This window comes from Aulonocara sp. 'chitande type north' Nkhata Bay, linkage group LG8 (assembly GCF_057382095.1).
Source record: "Aulonocara sp. 'chitande type north' Nkhata Bay isolate Kocher_YH1m ecotype deep benthic linkage group LG8, A_spYH_male_GT1.1, whole genome shotgun sequence".
Lineage (NCBI taxonomy): Eukaryota > Metazoa > Chordata > Actinopteri > Cichliformes > Cichlidae > Aulonocara > Aulonocara sp. 'chitande type north' Nkhata Bay.
The window spans coordinates 1522604-1543513 of NC_141351.1; the positions used below are offsets into that span (position 1 = coordinate 1522604).

The 20910-nt window shown below is 41.1% G+C and overlaps 1 protein-coding gene across 1 annotated transcript in view; it reads left to right on the forward strand.

The window, feature by feature from the left end:
- Positions 1–20910, forward strand: part of gas7b (growth arrest-specific 7b) — a 64078-nt gene that overhangs the window by 36569 nt on the left and 6599 nt on the right. The window contains exons 5-11 of the mRNA XM_086304969.1: positions 473–526; positions 4584–4673; positions 7825–7940; positions 8158–8232; positions 13238–13316; positions 17091–17219; positions 17759–17882. Coding sequence (XP_086161095.1) covers positions 473–526; positions 4584–4673; positions 7825–7940; positions 8158–8232; positions 13238–13316; positions 17091–17219; positions 17759–17882 — 667 coding nt within the window. The remainder of the gene's footprint in view (positions 1–472; positions 527–4583; positions 4674–7824; positions 7941–8157; positions 8233–13237; positions 13317–17090; positions 17220–17758; positions 17883–20910) is intronic.

Sequence of the window (20910 nt, forward strand, 5' to 3'; positions counted from 1 at the left end):
AATGACTCAAGGTCCTGTTCCCTTTTCTATCTTTAATTATTTTGTGGGAAAAGAGGTGATAAACTCCCTATACTTTCCATCTAGCTTTACTGTTTAACACTTATTTATTTCACCCACTGCTGCTTCAGCCCAGAGCACTGGAAATGACTCTATTCTGAGCTTAAGTGTTGGAAATCACACACACATGCATCAACATTCACACAAAGAGAGAACGCAAGCCGTGCTTTGCTTTGCTCTGCAGAACTATCCTCCCTACTCTGCACAGCAACACACACACACACAAACACACATCCATACACACTAGCAGCAGCAGCACCAGGAGCACAGAGAGCGCCAGACAGACGCTAACAGCGCTCGCCTGGAAAACAACTGTGTTTGCGTGCATGTGCGGGTGGCGGTGTGTGTACGCCGAGCAGTCATGTCTGACACGGAGGATGGAGTTTTTGACGGAGCGTCCTTCTTCTCTCTGCAGTGCCCAGGATCGACGTCGCCCACGAGGAAACACAACAAGGAGACCACGGTCACGGTGAGTGGGGCAACTACTGGGAACTCTTAACTAACCATGAACTCACCCCAGAGCACTACAATAGTCCCAAAGGACCAGCAAGGAAGAACTTGAGTCTTTATTTCTGAACTTATTAGCTAAAAAAAAAATATGTCTAATGCAGACGTCCCTCCTGGTGGACTTTTTATCCAACCTCATGATTTCTGCATCATTTAAAATACATCAGTGCATATACTAACTAACTAAACCTTAACTGCATTGTAGCTGTAAATGCTTTTCATTTTCTCTTCAGGCTTGCTTTGTTTGTTTGTTTGTTTTTTTTATCTGTCCGCTCCTGTGAGAATTGTTCGATGCTTATTTTCAGTTGCTAGTGTACAGATACACAGTGACATCATCCTGTTCAGCATCCAGATGATTTCTCCTCTGCTGTCAGGTCATTACTTCCTGTTTGGCCTCACACTAGGAAAATAGCAGACGTCCTGCTCCCAGGAGGTCATGGATTAAGCCCAGGCTTTTATTTTCTCAGGATATATATATGTGTATAAAAAAAACATGCTTGAAATGTAAGGGGGAGGGGGCATTTCTTGGCTTCCATAGCAACCAGAGCGATGCTATTGATAAGCAGATAGTTATAAGAGGAAACAGGAGTGAGAAAAGGGAGGTGAGAACAGCAACAGTCGATATCAAATAGCTACTACTGATGCCGTCTGCTGACAGCGAAGTCTTGAAGAGGTCAGGTGACCTTCAGAAAAGTCACGCTTCTCTTCTTGCACAGGAGATACACACTTTGCAGTGGTAGAGACCTGTTGTTTATCTTTTTGAACATCACAGTGAGGATAAAAGGATGAATAAATTAAAAAAAGATGAAGCTAAATAAATAAGAAGTATTCTCATCACCAGACCAGTTTAGACTATAATACTATAAAACATGTTTCAGTAACAATATCAAATTTAGATTTAAGTTTTTAAGTGTATACTTTGAAACACTGTTTCATTTTCAGCCCTCAGGCTGATGGGGCATTGTTGTCAGGCGGGCAGGTGGGCGACGTTGATAAATGGCAGGATTGTCAACTTGATACCATAGGTGTATCTACTAAAAATCTCAGAGAAGTTCAAATCCCTCTCACCTCGGCCTCGAGGCCTCGGTTAGAGATCAAGTTTTGATTGTAAATGCAATCAGTCGAAAAGGAAGATTGATTGATTGGTGAATCTACTAAGAGGCTGAAGCTGAGCTTTTATTTTTGTAAGACAAAAAGTCTTTATTTTAGCATAACAAGAACAATTTGTCCAAGATTGCTGGATTGTAAAAACTCAAAACAAAGCAGTGCACACTGATTGTAAGCCTTATCGCTGATACGGTAGTATTCAGTGACATGATAACACCAAACACCAACCAATCCAGCTAATGACATGTTGTAACTCTTGGCCTCCAAAAGAACGTACGTTAGAAAACTAACAGATTATTGTGCTAATTACTGGACATGCTGTAACTTGTTCACTTATATTAAAGCAGATAAACACATGGTCGTCCATGTGTGACGCAGCAGAGGGAAAGCCAGCAACAATGCTGACAGAGAATCCAAGCTGCGCACTAAACAGCCAGGCAGTGATGCAATCAACAGCTGGAATTTCCACAGGTTTTTTTTTTTGGTTTTTATCTTAACTTTACCGTCTGCAGCAACTTGAAAAACTGTGTTCTTGAACAGTTTCTGATGTATTTTGCCCCAAATCCTTTTAAGCTGTGAGCGCTGTGAGTATGACCTGACCATTCAACCAGTGAAATTTGCCCCCTTAATGATGCTGGCAACTTTTCCGTCTTTGGCTTGTGGCGATTACTCGATTGGGATCCATTGATGGTTTCTTGTAAACGTAGTGGAGTTTTTAGAAGAACTTTAATCCTATGAACATGCTACAAGTGAATACTTATCTTTACACATTGTTACTAAACCACAATATTCAAAGAAAAGACACAGTTTGACATCTTCAATCGTTTCTAGAAAAGAAAGATTTATTAAATCTAAAATCGTACTTGTTATTAATCTCTGGCTCTCATCTACAACATGTCTGTTATCCTGTCTTCCTTCTCTCACCCCAACTGTTTGCCGCAGATGGCCCCGCCCCTCCCTGAGCCTGGTTCTGCCAGAGGTTTCTTCCTGTTAAAAGGGAGTTTTTCCTTCCCACTGTCGCCAAAGTGCTTGCTCATAGAGGGTCATATGATTGTTGGGTTTTTCTCTGTATGTATTATTGTAGCGTCTGGGTGCTGGTTTAGCTCAGTGCGTTGAGCAGCTGAGAGCGGACGGGTTCAAGTCTGGTCCACGTCCCTTTGCCGCATGTCTTCCCCTGCTTTCCTGTCCTTTCTTCACTGAGTCCATCAAATAAAGCTGAAAAAGGCCTTGAGGCGACTGTTGTTGTGATTTGGCGCTGTATAAATTGAACTGAATTAAAAGTCAATCTGAAAGTTTATGAACTAAGTAAAACTTTAACATTTTGGAGTTGAGGTTTTCACATGTTGCATCATATTTTTGGTAACTTCTAGCTTTAAGACAACACCTTCAGAATTCTATAATTAGGTGGAGCTATGTGTCTGCCATCACACTGCTTCAAAATGTGAAGAAATCCCAATCTGTGCCCACTGTGAGTGTTGAGCTCAGACTGGATATTGCTGGGAGGAGGGGCAAGTTGTTAGGGTCACCAAAGGTCAGGAGAGAAAGTGCTGGAAGCAGTGCCTCGTGTGTGTGTGTGTGTGTGTGTGTGTGTGTGTGTGTGTGTGTGTGTGTGTGTGTGTGTCTGAATTCAAACAAACTAAGCCTTTCATTGGATACTTAGTTGGAAGTCTCTTTGCCCTCATCTTCACCAAAGGAAAAGCAGGGGTCAGTTTAAAGCCCTGGTAGCTTTCAACCTCTGGACCTCCACAGCGATTAAATAGGAAGCCATTACTTCAAACAAATTATAAGCTTCATAAGCCAAGAAAAGGTTAAATTAGAAGCCCCTTTCTTCTAACTCATAGCATGTCAGACTATTGGCTCTGGAAAAGACATCAGCACAACCATATTTGTTGAATTCCCCTGAAAGGCGTGGCTTTGGTATTAGACCAGGGTGCCACTGAAGTTTGTTAAATAGCAACTGTGCATCATCGCTGCAGGCTGATTACCTCCTGAGGTTAATGGGAATGTGAGAGAAAGCTCCTGTTGTTTGCTCTGAAGTGAAAACTTGTGTCTTTATGTATGTCTTCACTGTGGAGACGTGTCTACTTTTTTCTGGGCTCTGTCTTTTCTGCTTCTTTTTCTTGTTGGCTTGACAGCAAATGAATCTGCAGAGCGAAGTGTAGATTTTCATGGCAAAGCAACGTTTTTGTTCTGCTAAACCTAGAAGCGATGGATTGTCAAAGCACCTCTGAGATCTGAGAATCTATTATACTATGTGAGTTCACTCCTGAAAGCGGTGAGGTTACCTGTGGTTGTCTGCTACCTTTCCACACTAGTGTAAAAGTTTGAAAAAAAACCCCAATAAGAGCAGAGAGTAGTAGAGCATCATCAGTTGTGTGCAGTCCCTCTGCTTATGAGTGCTTCACAGCGGGGAGACTTGAAGCCAACAAACTCAAGAACACTGCTGCTGACAATTTACACCGCCGCGATAATTAAAGGCAATTTTCCGGAATCCATCCCACTGATTGCTCTGAAACCAGAGTAGAGCAGAGAGTGTCGGGCTATAGAGCAGAACAATGTATCCTCAAAAAAGCTAAGAACCACAATGGCGCTGTGTTGACAATGCTGTCCCTGAGGACAGCGAGCGCTGAAAAAAAATAAACGAACAATGTCAGCTTGACTGTAAACGTTTGGGCTTTTTTCACATCGGCATCTTCTCATAGCTACACGGATGAGAGAGGGTTGCCAGAGCAACAGAGCACGCGCTACCTTGAATAGCAGTGCAAGTGTCTGTGTATGTGTGAGAGAGTGCACGTGCACGTGTGAACTGCCTGTCAACACAAGGAGCAATCACAGGTGTGTGAAATCAGTTATTCGTCATGATCCCATAAACTGCCCATTAAACTGCGCTTGCTCCCCCCTCTCTCCTGCAGATCAACTGTGTGACGTTCCCATCACCCGCCTGCATGCCCGAGCAACAGCTACTGAAACCCAGTGAATGGAGCTACTGTGACTACTTCTGGGTAAGTTTACCTGAGTAACTATTTTCTATAGATCAAGTCCAGAACCTACAAAAACATAATCTTTTCATGATTTTAGTTTTTATATAGAAAGATTTGCAGTTGACCATCCTTATGTGTCCATGTTATGAGAAACAACACTGGATCCTCTTCATCTTTCATCGTGATTTCATATTTATGTCATCCTGGCCCAACTGCACGCTGGGAATCAGTATTGGCTTTAATAACATCCAAGACACAGCGCAGCAGGGAAACACATTACATGTAACTGGCTGGAGCACAGTGAGGCCAGCTGGCCTCAGCTGCTCTTGTTTGGACATCTCCTTCCCCTGCAGTGTAATTTCTACCAGGTGCAGTTTGTGTGGTAACACACTGTAATCACAAACACAGGTGACAATGCAGTAGAAAGAAAGAGAGAGTGGAGAAAGTGGATGGGAGAGTCCAGGAACGTCTGGTTTTCTGTAAAATGTGCAGTTCCCAAAATTCAGGATTATCTGTTCTCTGAGTTCCGATGTCAGTTTGTCATGTATGGTGTAGCTCCCAGTCTACTGACTGCTTTCTGCAATTAAAGCTGTACGCACTGTCCAGTGTTTAAGTGATTTCTAACAGGCTTTAGAAGACGTTAAGAGACTTTAGACACAGTTTTAAATATAGCCTGTATATAAAAAAGGTACAACTCAGCACCACTTCATTGAAATAGCTACTGCAATATTATGCGTGGTCGTGTCCAACACTGAAGATGTAGTCCTGCTGTCGTGTTGACTGTCTAGCCATCGCAGTCTTAGCTAGCATCGTCTGCTTGCTGTCTAGCTCACTATCAAATGTCATTTTATTATGTCCTCCATTAAAACTCTAAAAAATTAAGAAACACAGTCCTAATCAGTGTTGGTCAAGTTACTTGAAAAAAGTAATCAGTTACTAATTACTGATTACTTCCCCAAAAAAGTAATCCCGTTACTTTACTGATTACTTATTTTCAAAAGTAATTAATTACTTAGTTACTTAGTTACTTTTTAAAAACACGATTTACAACCTGAAGAGGTGATAAAGCGATAGATCTTTCAGCCCAATTCTACTTTTTCTACATAATCCATCATACAAAATGTAATCAAATGGAAAAGTCTCTTTTTTTTTTTACTTGTTTTATTAGTTTTAATCTTTTAATTTTATGCATCAAGCAAAAATTTAATTATATGCAACATTCTCTGACTTGAATAAATTAGTTTAACATTTAAACCTATTTTCTACACATTCCAGCACATAAAATAAAATATTTTTTGTGTTTACACTCAGTCTTTCAAATAGATGCAAGTAAAACACAGCAGAAAATAAATAAAGTCAAAGACTCAGCGGTCCTGTTGCTCTATTTTCACCTGTAAAGCAGGAGTAGGATAGGCGGAGGTTTACCCTGGTGCAGGTGTGCCGCAGCGGTCAGTTGAAGAATCCGCGAGTTTCTCTGTGAATTTCCCATTACGTCGTAGCGCACTCGGTGCTTGCTTGGAAGTTTAGGGGGTTTTTTCGCTGTAAAAAGAAGTTTTCTTCCCACACACGATGGACACTAATGTTTTTGTCACTTTTTATAGAATCAAACTCAAAGTAAGGTCAGTACTTCTACGCTTTAAACGCTGCACGCTCATACTCTCTCCCGCACTCGATATATGATCCATTGTTGATCTGCACACAGCTGTTGTCACGAACGGCGCACTCGCTTACGTCACTGTCATGAGACATTCTCGCAAAAAAATCACGGTTTCAGTAACACAGCGTTCCTACGTGAAAGTAAGTGTAATCTAATTACCGTTTTTGCAATAGTAATCCCTTACTTTACTCGTTACTGTAATCCGATTACTTTTTTCAAGTAACGCGTTACTGCCCATCTCTGGTCCTAATCAAGTGTTTTTAATCCAATATCAATTTAATTTTTAAAGCGCTCAATCTTTTAGTTCAGGTCGCTTCATACTGTAGGGTAAAGACCCTGCAATAATACAGAGAATACCCCAACAGTCAGACGAATCCTCATGAGAAAGCACTTGGCAACAGTATTCTAGGGTTTTACTGTTGGGGTAGTCACCGAAGACAACTTCAAACCTCAAAAGGTTCATGTCAATCGAAAAAACAGGATGAATGGATGGATTGGTCATCCCATGGATGCTGGGCATCGGAAATATTTATGTACTGTATCTGCTAAGGTAAGCGTGCCAGCGCACTTTTAGAAGCATGTTACATGTCGTCCCTCTCTACATTTTTACTCATGTCGTTGTAACCAATGATTAAAAAAAACACGACTTGCATTTTAAGGTGCTATTTGCTGCAGTAAGTGAGTTGCTCACCCCAAGACGAGATAGCATACAGTGGATATGTGACATTAGAGCAACATAGTACATCTGGAGGAAGTGAAACCAAGATAGGAAGCTGAAAGCTGTTAAAATACTCTCTGCTAAAAAACCTGGTGCTTGGAAGGTAATATCCAACTAGTTTAGGAAACACATGTCCAGCAGCTGTTTGCAGAAAACAGCTGGTGCGAGCTCTGATAAAGCATTGTAGGAACAGCAATGCCATCGATATGGTAACGAAACTGGTGGTTGGAGACAAAAGTATAATCAGAATTCTTGTGACTGTGTGCAATGAATTAGAAGACGGTTAGCAAATCCGACTGCTCAGAGTGATACAGCAGTAATAAAAGTAAGTCGTGATATTCATCATGCATATAATGATCATATTAATCATGCATATAATGATCATATTCATCATAATATTACATTGTTGTTTTGATGGTCACTGCAACTATTTGCAACTGGTTGCCAATCACCAACAACTCATTTTACTAAGTCGCAAGACGGCTTTTTGCTCTGATGTGACAGAGCCATGAATAAGTGAGCAGAAAGAAGCTAAAATGTCTTTTGAAGGTGAAATTTTTCACAGAAAGATTGAAGAATGAGGACGATGGTGGCAGAATAGCGCTAATCAAAAAGGGTTCTACAGTTTTCAGTGAAGCCACCTGATTCAGTTTCCTCTGGTGTCATCTCTTTGAGGGAGCGTGCGGCATGTTTATTTTACTTAGCAACTTTGTTGAGGTCTAATGTTCACGTGTGTGTTGCTAAGCGTTTGTTTATTCACTGCATTTCTCGTGTGTTCGCCTTGTTTATCTCGTTAGGCTGATAAGAAGGATCCCCAGGGCAACGGCTGCATTACAGGATTTGAGGTTTTGCTGCAGAAACAGCTGAAGGGGAAACAGATGCAGAAAGAGATGGCAGAGTTCATTCGAGAACGGTATCTGCTACGTTCACTTTTTTAATGTTTCATTTTGTTCACACTTTGTCCTCGGGTTACTGTGACAACCATACAATTGTCATTAAAAACAAACCATTTCTCCTTTTTTCATGCTTGCTCTTTCATGTACATCAGTGCATTGCACAATAAAGGAAATGAACATGGAAACATTGTTACGTACATGCCGTGTGGTAATCACCCTCTACTTCCTTCTCAGGATAAAGATAGAAGAGGAGTACGCTAAGAATCTCTCCAAGCTCTCACAGATCCCTCTAGCAAGCCAGGAAGAAGGGTGAGTGGCTGTGAAGAAGAAAGACACACAACCTGCCCTCATCACAGAGCGCCCTGTCACACATGGGTGCATGGATCAATATATAAAAAAAAAAAAGCCGCATGTCAACATTTGAAAAGCACTGTGCCAGGCTTCTCACTTTGAAGCTGCTTTAGAGTTGTGCAGGTTGTAAGTACCGCGTTTTAGGCTCCTTCCTTAACAGTGTATTCTGTAATTGTATTGCACAATAGAGGGTACATCTCTTTAAGATATTTCAGCTTTAAACATTAGAGCTGGTTTAAATTAAGTAATTTACAATGACAGTGAACTTTGCTGATAATTTATCCCCTACATATATTACATGTAGGATACAATAAACATAAAGTTATTCCAGGTTTAGGTAACAAGCTTATACATCTACTTACTCTTAGCTCATGTGCTACGTGTCTGATCAGGTAAGACTGTCACATCAAAATTGCAGAGTGTTTAAAACTATACAAATGTGAATTTTATTTCTTAGGAATCAACTTGTCCCTTATAATTATTTTCACCTATTTTATACTTTTGTACTCAGTTTCCACAATCGAGCTTTAAAGTCTGCCATGAGTGATATTGCTAGGTGTAAATTGACGCTAATGCCGAATTAGTCGGCCAATTAGACAATCCAGCAGACAGCTCCTCAGTGAGCAAGCCAATCAAGTAGCCAATCGCGCGAGACATCCCGATGTGAGCTGGAGTCTGGAGGCCCTGTCAGTGAATCTGTGGCCATCCTGTAAAACCACTGCATGCTTTGATCTCCATCCTGCAACACATTCCAGCTATTAAAAGAAAGCACAGGAGAGGAGACACAGACGCATGCGAAGAGAGGGGGTGTGTTAGGAGATTGAAGGGGAGAGGGGAGGGGAAGGTGTGAAGCCCTGCTGGGGGAAAGAGAGTTTCCAGCCACTCCTCTTTTATCCTGTTTGACAACACACAGGATATCATGCTGAGGTGAGAGCAGCTCTTTGTCTGATTCACCGAGGGCACACAGGAACATGTATGTGAATCTCTTAACCTCAGCCTTTAATAGAAGCTCAGGGGTTAACGCAAGTTAAACTGCTGATTATTTGATGTTCACACTATCTAAATACGGATGAAGCACAATTTTTATTCAAATTATGATACATGTGGCCATGATGAAAGATTGTAGTGGCAATATAGGGCAGCAGAATCCTCAGCTAATAAAAAACTAATCACACAAACAAGGAATTTGTTGTGTTGCAAAAAGACAGTGGTGCAGAGAAAGACTATAAATTATACTTTTACTTTATACAAATACTTAGGAATAATTAGCATTGCAGCTAATTCATAAAATTATCCTAAAATATAATGTTAAATAATTAAATGATACCTAAATTAACCACTATTTTACAGTTCATGTATTGGTTTTTTTACGTTTGATTTGGTTTTTAGGCATTAAAACTAAGCAGAACTGCTCTTCTAAGATGGTTTACAATAACTTGCAGTTTCCTACTTTGCCAGTGATGTAACTTTGATTTTTTGTAACTTTTCTTGCCTAATCTCAGTGTAAGTCGTTCATGTGGTGCAACTACAGTATAAAACAAGTCTTTGGCTTGAAAACAACGTGGAAGTGCCTCTAACTTGGATTCCTATTAATGGCCACCAGATGGCGAGACATCTGGTTCCTAAAAGACTTCCAGTCCTACAGAATTCTGGGAGAAAATGGCCCGCAGACTTGAAAACTTTATGATGTCAGTCACTCATTTTGAGTCGTACTGAATAAAGCATTGTTCATGTTGCTAATTTCAGTCATTCAAGGTTTCAGAAAAGAAGATTACACAAGAAACACTCAGTGTCTTATGACTTGTGACTGACAGTGAGTGTGATCTTTTTTGTTTGTTAGATCTGGTTTGAAAACACCAAGATGATGATAACAAAAAATGCTTGAGGCTTCAAAACAGGAATTTAAACAGGAACTTTAATAATTCATAAAAAGTTTTATTTAGAAAAAAAGTGACTTTAAAACTTGCTGGCAGAATACCTGTACAAGAGTTATGTCTTTCTTTAAATATTACGGGCTAAAACAAATCACTCAGATTAATACATGAATGTGTGTTGTTGCTGATTTGGTTGCTAATGTTAGCTACCATTAGCTAGCTAACATTCTAGCTAACTTTCAGATTCTTCTAGACTTGAGCTAGCATATTTTGAATTCAGCAAAAATAACATAGGCTGAAAAATATTGGACACTTTATTTGACATTATTATCATTTCTATCAGACAAAGAAAGAAGGCAAACTGTACACGGATGTAAGGGGGGTTCAGCTACACTTACCCTCCCTTTCAGTGTTTACATGCATATAAGATAACCCCTCTTCATGCTAGGATGGTAACAGAGTGGGATGGAATTGTCCCATATAGAATCCAGATTATGCCAGCCAGCTCAGTCTGCCCACACCCACAAAAGTGCAACACAATGCTTTCATTATGCCGTCCCTAAGGCTGGCTCTGTTGTCACACAGGACAATCACTGTTTTGTTGGTCGGTTCCTACCATCCGACCAGCCGCAGCCCAGAACCAGCCATCTATTTATTCCTGAATTTGCCATTTGTTTGGTGGGGATGTGAGGCATGTGACCATTTTTTTTATAGTTACCAATACTGTACTATGCTGAATGAGGAAGTGCATGGCAAGAGATTCATTTTCCCTGAGATGCAGCATTTTGTTGCCAAGTGACTGTCACTTGGGAATGCAAGATTGCAGGCACATGGCACATATAAGTTATTGAGTGTGAAGAATGTTTGAAGTGGTGCAGTTTTTCCAGTTTGGAATCATAATATCCAGATTCCTCTTAGTTCAAGGTTTGTCTTTCATCTGATGTCTTTTTAAGGTGGAAAGATACTGCATCTGTATGAGCTGTTAATCTGGTCTATATTGAGCAAAGAATAATAAAATAGCCTTCTTGTGTGTAGAAAAGGAGTGTTTTCAAGCTTATTTTTCTACCCACAAACCAAAAAATTGATTTATTAGGTGAAAAAGTTGTATTTCAATTCAATCATTTAAGTCAGTTTTTAAGCACGCATGCCAAACATTTGATGGTTCTAGATTTTTGAATGTGAGAATTTTCTGCTTTACTTAAACTCGTGTTACACTCAGCTGAACATTAGAATAGAATAGAATAGAATAGCCCTTTATTGTTATTGTATATGTACAACGAAATAAGGATTTTATGACTTGAGCAAAATATAAATAAATAAATATCTTCAGCGCATTGGTCAGACCTCAAGGATATACAGATTACATTTCAGTGAGTACCACTGAATGTAAACAGAAGTGTTGCTTATTTATAGGAAGATTCTGTCGGTGGTGCTGTTTTCTTTGTTCAGCCATGGTGGCTGACTCTTTTAATGCTGACATCTATCTTCATTTCAGCCATACCTTTGTTACTGAGGCATCAAACATAAACACATCTGCTTTCAGTCTTTAAAGACAACGATGTCACTGTTATGACAAAAGGGTCAATTTCTGTAGTTCCCAATGTAAAGTGTGTGTGAACTCCGATAGTTAAGGTTAGACTTTTCAGAAGACACTGACACATTCACACAATTTCACACAGGCAAATCGACTTGTTAAAACCAATGAGTGTAGAAAACAGTCGTGGGTTAACACATGCTGTTTTTATGTGCCAGTGACTGCTCAATTTAGATGTATGTCTCCCCTTTCATTTAGATAGAAGCTTTAAAATAGCTCTCCAAATAAGGCCCTAGAGATATTACCAAGATGGTTGTCGAGTTGCATGACTTGTGTCTAGCAGGACTTTTCGAGAACTTTAAAAGCAGGAAACTGAAATGTTGTCTTGAGTCAAGGGGTTGGTGTGTATCGTGGCCTAGGTGTCACAGGGTGAGAGGCTGGGTATAACCTGGACACACTAGAATCAACAATTAAGCCAACACCCGGTGGTGCATCAGTTTTTTATGCCATTAATTTTTTATGATGATATTAGCTATCTGTCAGGCAAATCATTTCATAATTAAAAAAGCAAAGAAGAGGTGGGAGAAACAAGAATGAACTTATTAAGCATTTAATAGGCACAAACCTTCACCTGAAGAAAGGTGCACAGCTTATTCCGCAACCTGATTGGACGACACTGATGATTTGGTGTAACTGTTATAGAAATCATGCTTGCTGATTGCCGTTAGGCAGCTTTTGTTGTATCTAAGCTTTAAAATGATCTCTATGATTTGAAAAGCTCGCAATGGTTTAGATGGCGTCGATCTGGAGGTACCCGAATTTGCTCCGACAGTGTTTGGAATGTTCTGGATGTCAGTGTGAGGGAATTTCACAGGTCTTCCACTCAGAGCGGCGCTTTGAAGTGACCCGCTGACCCGCGAAGACCTCCAGTCCTGGACTTAAAGCCGTGTGTCTGTGACTGTCTGCCTAAGCAAGTGATTGTTTTACAGTCTTCATGATCTTGTTGCCATAAACCATTCTGTCTAAGAATGCAAACATATATCTGCACTATTAAAAAGACAAGTTGCGTGTGAAGATAATGTAATGTGCATCATCTCGTCTTCAAAACAAGCCTTCTGAGTTTTACTGCCCCCAGCTGTGTTGAGAAAGCTGCACTCGAAGCTGAGAGAATAAGTGGAGCCATATCTCATGTCCCATACATCCTAATCATCTGTTGAACTGGCGGTGGACCTCAGCTCAGCTCTGTAGATTTACCGGTTACTTGTGCTTCTGTGAACTTTTGCACTGACTACTCATGAGCCTCAACTCTGTGTGTGTGTGTGTGTGTGTGTGTGTGTGTGTGTGTGTGTGTGTGTGTGTGTGTGTGTGTGTGTGTGTGTGTGTGTGTGTGTGTGTGTGTGTGGGATTCATCCTGCTCCCTCGGCTCAGTCTTACCCCCCCATTTTCTCTGACAGCTTCCATGCCCACCCTATGAGTCTTTATAAAAGTGTGTGTGGTCTTTTATTGTGTAATATATTAACCACTCACACTCTCCCTCCTTCTTATCTGCTCTCAGTACTCTGGGGGAGGCTTGGGCCCAGCTGAAGAAGAGCCTGGCAGACGAAGCTGAAGTTCACCTTAAGTTCTCCTCGAAGGTAATTCATCAAACTCTGTCGGATCCGGTTAATAAGATATGAAACCAAATATTAACTAAACAGATTTTTCATAGTATTCTGACTGCCTGATTATTCGCCATGCCTGTCTATCTCTTAAAGCACAAAAGGGCATACAATAGATGCAGACAGGAAAAGCTTAGCAACAATGTGGCAACCAGAGACCACGGAATGTCTCAATAACAGGCAAAACTACCAGTGGCAACATGAAGTGGGTGGATACCAATAAACACAAAGCTAGCATCGCTATATTATACAAGATATGTCCAGTGTTTGTTTTGTTTACAAAATGCTGAATGGATTCCTCCCCCGCACACCACAGACATAGTTTAGACCAAACCAGAACTGGCTTTAAGAGGCAACATTGTTTTCTTTGGCCAGATTACATTCACAACAACAGCTTAAAGTTAGTCGTGGTAAAAAAGAAAGAAAGGACACCCTCTGTCACTTTAGGAAATACCTAACCTGGTTTTAGCAGGTCTTAAAATTAGATTATATGCAAAGTGAGATTAACATGACATATTGCACCGTGCCATTATTTATTTAAGACAAACTGAGAAAATGGAACATGGAAGTACATGGTGACAACATATTTTGACTTTTACACTGATATAAAAGTGAATACATGCACAAAATGAGGGTGCTGTTTCTTGTTTTATTTGTGTTTCTCTTATCAGAATGATTAAAACAAACTAACAGTTAGTGCCTTCCACTCTGGACAGGAATCAGTTTGTCTCTGCTATTCAATTCAACTTTATTTATACAGCGCCAGATCACAACAGTCGCCCCAAGGCTCTTTATATTGTAAGGTAGACCCTAGAATAATACATACAGAGAAAAACCCAACAATCATGTGACCCCCTATGAGCAAGCACCTTGCCGATAGTGGGAAGGAAAAACTCCCTTTTAACAGGAAGAAACCTCCGGCAGAACCAGGCTCAGGGAGCCATCTGTCGCGACCAGTTGAGGCGAGAGAAGGAAGACAGGATATTCTGATTGAATGCGACCTAGCTTTATAATACGTTATTTGCGTTGCATCACATTTGTAAAAAAACACAACATTTTTACAGTTTTCATTCATTTGAGATCGCACGTTTATGAGAATGCACAAACAAAGGTCTAAATGAAGATTTCTTCACTTTTTGTTTTGTTTTTTTAACCGACTTTGTTTAGCCAAAGTTCAGTTCGCTTCTTCAGTCTGATGCATTAACAACCAGCCACTCAGTTAATCCACAGCTGTTTGGAAACTACAGAGTACTGGTGTGAACACTTCTGCTGAGCTTTCTGTTAAAGCCCATCAATTCCTCTTTTCCCCAGGCTCCTGCTTTTTTAAAAGTGGGTCATTTAAACCTACACTGAAAATAGGTTTAGCTTAGATAAAAGCCATAAGATGTGATCTAACCCAGTTAACTTTTTAACGTAACCTTCAGGGACCCTGAACAGTGATAAATGTGACTGTGGCCCTGTGATTTGAACAAAGAGACTTCCTGCATCTCCCTGTGAGCGTCTCTTATTCATAGAGCCAAGGCTCTTATTTCACCTTACAGTTACTGAATAAACTGGGGGATGTTTTATCAGGTGGACTAATGTTTCCAGTTGTTTAACCTCTTTAAGCCTTATGATGAAGAGGTCACACTGTATTTTATTGGCTGATCACTCCGGACGGTCGCTGCTGCTTGGTTTTACAGTACGTCCATATTGGCTGCGGGTACTGCAGCCTACAGCACATGTGACTCACTAGGCAGACAGACTGCCTTCTAATGCAGTGACATAGAGTAAAGGGCTTCCTGATGGCTCTGTGGGCTGAAGCACATGTGTGTGACACGGAGGCTTTGACTCAACATTTTATTTATTGATTTATTTTAAAAATAATTTTTAATCGCGATTTCCCCACAAGCAGAAAGGCTGCGGGAACCGGTAGCAGATGATTTACGAGCGAGGCATCTTCTGTCTTAAGAACTCAGTAATGCTTTCAAAGTCTTCAAGGGGCCAGCTAGCGCTCTTCATTTTCAGATCGTTTTCGATGTTTGATGTCGAAGGAAAGAGGGGAAGACAAAAGACAGAGGCCAGGATTCCAGCTGGAGTGATGGAGGAAATGGAATCGGTGATGCACAGATGTGCGGCACTTTTCCAGGTTCTTGGAGGAGAAGGAAGGGTTTAAGTGGAAATGAATTTTGAATGACGGTGTGATTGCAGGAAGGAGCTGCACATCTCATTCATCACTGACAGCTGGGACAGGACACCACATTGCATATTACCAGTGACGGGCTTGCTGCTGTCATTCAAAAATAATATGGCCTTGTCAGAAACTTGGATCTGGAAGATGTGCTGTTAACTTTAAAAGCCACTTTACCAATAAAGGATCAAGCAAAAAGAGAAGCAAATGAATGATAACAACTGAGATTCTGGTTTTTGCTTGGCTCCTTCATATCAAAGCATTTGTGATCTAAAATAGCTCAGTGTCAGAAGATGATGACATCAGAATCAGAATCAGAATACTTTATTGATCCCTGGGGGAAATTATTTTGACATGATATATGAAATGCAACCAGAGCGAATGGAGCTAATTAAGGTTCTGGATAATTAAATCTGATAAACAGAGAGGTGATTAAAGGGTGTCCCTTTGTGATTAATCACTAGCATTACTGTAATCTAAACTCTATAAACCTGAGTTGCTCTTGAAGAAGAAGTCATTTTATTGAAACTTCTCTTAATGTGCATTAACAGTCGCTGTATTTGTTGTTCAGTGCATGAATCTGCCTGACACATTTGTTTTCCCTTTCAGCTACCAGAATTCTGAAACCAATCAAAGTACCACATGGTTTTGAGTAGTGAACACTATAAGTCACGAAGTGCTAAATGAGACCAAACTTGGCTCTATTTTGTATCAGTGTCAGGACATACAATGGACCTGAGTGGCTTAATGACTTTTCTATGCGTTATTTTGTAAATACGGTCATGTTAAAAAAAAAAGGACATGTAAAAACAACCTCAAATGACTGACAACAAATGACATATTACACTATCCTTATTCATTTAACAGCAACTAAGTATAAATGCAGAAGCAGATGGTGTGAAATATTAAGTGCGTCATGTGATTTGGTAGCTTGTAGAAGCATTTGTACCTGTAATAAAGTGAAGTACGCTTTTTCTGTTTGACTTTATGAGTCTCTCACATCATTGTGGAGGAACTTTAGCCCACTCTTATTTGAAACGTTGCTTTAGCTTATTGAGGTTTGTGGGAATTTGCTGGGATGTCCACTCCCGGGAGACTTTCTCCTTCTGTGAATAATCTTCCTCACTTACATTTTCTGTGGTTTGTTGTTGATTCAACAAACCAAAGTATATGAATGCTAAACTGTTTTTGACTAGCCAACAGTGCAAATATTTGGCTAATTAGCCACTAGCAAAACTTTTGGCTAATGTCTGTGCCTCTCACCTTTTTATCTCAAAGAAGAAGATACTCAGAAATTTTGGAACTGTAAGTTTAATGAATCAATTCTGTCATAGCAGGAAAGCTGCAGTCAGTATTTCTCCTGTTTGCTATTTATTCCTGCTGTCTGCTGTCTATATGTTATTACGGCACAGTTGGTGTAGAGCATTGTACATGTACAATGACAATAAAGGGCTATTTTTCTATTATAGCAATGGCCAGTCATGTTTTACTGACAAACGCTTGCCTGAAACTAGCTTTTCATCATTTTTTTTCTGCTCAGAAAAAATCAGTATTCAGTATGTGTTGTTTTCTTTGAGCAGCTCCAGAGTGAAGTGGAGAAGCCCTTCCTGACCTTCAGGGAAAACTTTAAGAAGGACATGAAGAGGCTCGACCACCACATTGCCGACCTACGGAAGCAGATGGTTGGCCGCTATGCGGCTGTGGAGAAGGTATCCAAGCTCATACAAATATAAGAACTCATGTACGTTATATTATTTCATATGGCAGTATAAACTATTTAGGGAATCATCTCACTGCTGATTATAATTCCACATTTCTTCTATAAGCAGATGGCTGTTTCTCATCTGTTGGATATTTTGTCTTTGTTTATATATACAATAGAAAGCAACTGGGTAAAGCTCGTCTAACATCATCTGTCAGTGTCTTTATGATCAGCGATCATGCTGAGAAAGGACTCAACAGTTTCTCTCAAATAAAGTAATCTGATGGGCGACTGAGCATTTAAAGCAGGACTGCAAATAAGTTACTGACATTGTTGGCTGTCAAAAGAAAGCTTTAACACTGAATGATGCATGAATGGTGCAGACAGCATTATCACTGTGGTGAATTGAAGAAGACTGTAACATTATTTTATCGTGTTAGCGTGATGCTGCACATTGTTTAAAGGAAAACATTTGCTGCCTGAAGCTCAGCCAGAAATTCAGATTGTTTTGTGAAAGTCTTTACTTCAGACTCTTATCTCTGGCAGGCTCGTAAAGCTCTGTCTGACAGGCAGAAAGAGTTGGAGCTAAAGACGCAGCAGCTGGAGATCAAACTCAGCAACAAGATTGAAGAAGACATCAAAAAAGCCCGCAGGAAATCCACACAAGCAGGTCAGAGCATGGGGCAAAGGTCAAACCATGGGTCTTTATAGGGTCACACTTTCACTGAGGTATTTGATGTTTACTCTGTACCCTCTCATGTGGCTGTGAAACATTCACCGTTGGTCGCTGTTTCCCGACTTTAATGGTACTGCATGTAAATTCTAAATTTCTAGGTTTAAAATTATGTAGTTTAAACAAATCTGTCAAAATGTTCTAAGAACCACTATGACTGTATGTGCACAACATCTGTTTTCAAACTAAACTTACTTCAGCAGAAATTTACTGGATAAGGAAATGGATCCAAACCAGTGCTAAAAGACTTTGTTGAGTCTTCTCAACTTCCTATTCTACACTGATGTTATGTTATAAAAAAAAAAAAAAACACCCAGCACGCCCCTGCGGGCGGTTTATCCTTCAAGCTCGGGTCCTCTACCAGAGGCCTGGGAGCTTGAGGGTCCTGCGCAGTATCTTAGCTGTTCCCAGGACTGCGCTCTTCTGGACAGAGATCTCCGATGTTGTTCCCGGGATCTGCTGGAGCCACTCGCCTATCTTGGGAGTCACCGCACCTAGTGCTCCGATTACCACGGGGACCACCGTTACCTTCACCCTCCACATCCTCTCGAGCTCTTCTCTGAGCCCTTGGTATTTCTCCAGCTTCTCGTGTTCCTTCTTCCTGATATTGCTGTCATTCGGAACCGCTACATCGATCACTACGGCCATCTTCTTCTGTTTGTCTACCACCACTATGTCCGGTTGGTTAGCCACCACCATTTTGTCCGTCTGTATCTGGAAGTCCCACAGGATCTTAGCTCGGTCATTCTCCACCACCCTTGGGGGCATCTCCCATTTTGACCTCGGGACTTCCAGGTTATACTCGGCACAGATGTTCCTGTACACTATGCCGGCCACTTGGTTATGGCGTTCCATGTATGCCTTGCCTGCTAGCATCTTGCACCCTGCTGTTATGTGCTGGATTGTCTCTGGGGCATCTTTACACAGCCTGCACCTGGGGTCTTGCCTGGTGTGATAGACCCCAGCCTCTATGGATCTTGTGCTCAGAGCTTGTTCTTGTGCTGCCATGATTAGTGCCTCTGTGCTGTCTTTCAGTCCAGCTTTGTCCAGCCACTGGTAGGATTTCTGGATATCAGCCACCTCCTCTATCTGCCGGTGGTACATACCGTGCAGGGCTCTGTCCTTCCATGATGGTTCCTCGTCTCCCTCCTCTTTCTTGGGTTTCTGCTGCCTGAGGTATTCACTGAGCACTCAGTCAGTTGGGGCCATCTTCCCAATGTATTCTTGGATGTTCGTTGTCTCATCCTGGACTGTGGTGCTGACACTCACCAGTCCCCGACCCCCTTCCTTCCGCTTAGCGTACAGCCTCAGGGTGCTGGACTTGGGGTGAAACCCTCCATGCATGGTAAGGAGCTTTCTTGTCTTTATGTCAGTGGCTTCTATCTCCTCCTTTGGCCAGCCTATTACCCCAGCAGGGTACCTGATCACGGGCAGGGCGTACGTGTTGATGGCCCGGATCTTGTTCTTACCATTCAGCTGACTCCTCAGGACTTGCCTGACCCTCTGCAGGTACTTGGTGGTTGCAGCCTTTCTAGCGGCCTCTTCATGGTTCCCATTCGCCTGCGGGATCCCCAAGTACTTGTAACTGTCCTCTATGTCTGCAATGTTGCCTTCTGGTAGTTCAATCCCCTCAGTTCTGACTACCTTCCCTCTCTTTGTTACCATCCGACTACACTTCTCCAGTCCGAACGACATTCCAATGTCATTGCTGTATAGCCTGGTAGTGTGGATCAGTGAATCGATGTCTCGTTCACTCTTGGCATACAGCTTGATGTCATCCATGTACAGGAGGTGGCTGACAACTGCTCCGTTCCGTAGTCGGTATCCGTAGCCAGTCTTGTTAATGATCTCACTGAGGGGGTTCAGGCCTATGCAGAACAGCAGTGGGGACAGAGCATCTCCTTGGTAGATCCCGCACTTGATGGTGACTTGTGCTATGGGCTTGGAGTTGGCCTCTAGTGTTGTACGCCACATCCCCATTGAGTTCCTGATGAAGGCTCTTAGGGTCCCATTGATCTTGTACAATTCTAGGCATTCCAGTATCCAGCTGTGGGGCATTGAGTCATAGGCCTTCTTGTAATCAATCCAGGCAGTGCACAGGTTGGTCAGTCTGGTCTTGCAGTCTCGGCTATACATATGTGTGTGTATATATATATATATATATATATGTATATATATATATATATATATATAAATAAATAAATAAAAAACCCCAAAATATATTTCATCATCACATCAGCGGTAGTTTGTGGTGGTGCTATCCTCAGTTAATCTAAAAGAATAAATTACACCGACAGCAGGACTCACACAGTTTGACAAATGCAGGTCTACTTGTCATTGTGTGCAACTGTGAACATACATTTAAATTCTGTTCGTATCAGTAAATTAATCAGGTCAGCCATGAGTTCTGAAGTGTCTGAATGTAAATAAACATTCTGTCAACATTTCATATCTTCTGCCGCCGTGAATCTGTTTATCTTTGGCACAGAAGTTTCTTTCATGATTAATTTCAGTCCTCTCCCATTCCTTAGTTAGCAGCCACAGGTTGGAGCATTAATAGGTTCAGAAATAGTGTTAATAGAATTTAGATTAAATAAGTGAATCTAATAATGGGTTCCAGTCAGATAACATGCTAATTCTAAATAAGAGAAATAATTAGTCGACTTTATGCAGTTAGAAAAGCATTGTATTAAATAAGCACAAGGCGTTGCATCTTTTCTTTCCTAAAAATGTAACTATGAGACCCTCCAGTGCCTGCATGTAAAAGTTTAGACCCTGTAAATAGCTAACTTACTGAACATGAAATCTGAATCCTCCTTCAGTGTTTCTTTAGCCCTTCACTTGAGCTGGCCTATGAACCGGGATTCTGTTTGTCTTTTTGCATGAGTCATGAGCTCTATCAGTGCTGCAACCCAGACTGGGAGAACCCCCCCCCCCCCCCCCCCCCCCAAAAAAAAAAACAAAC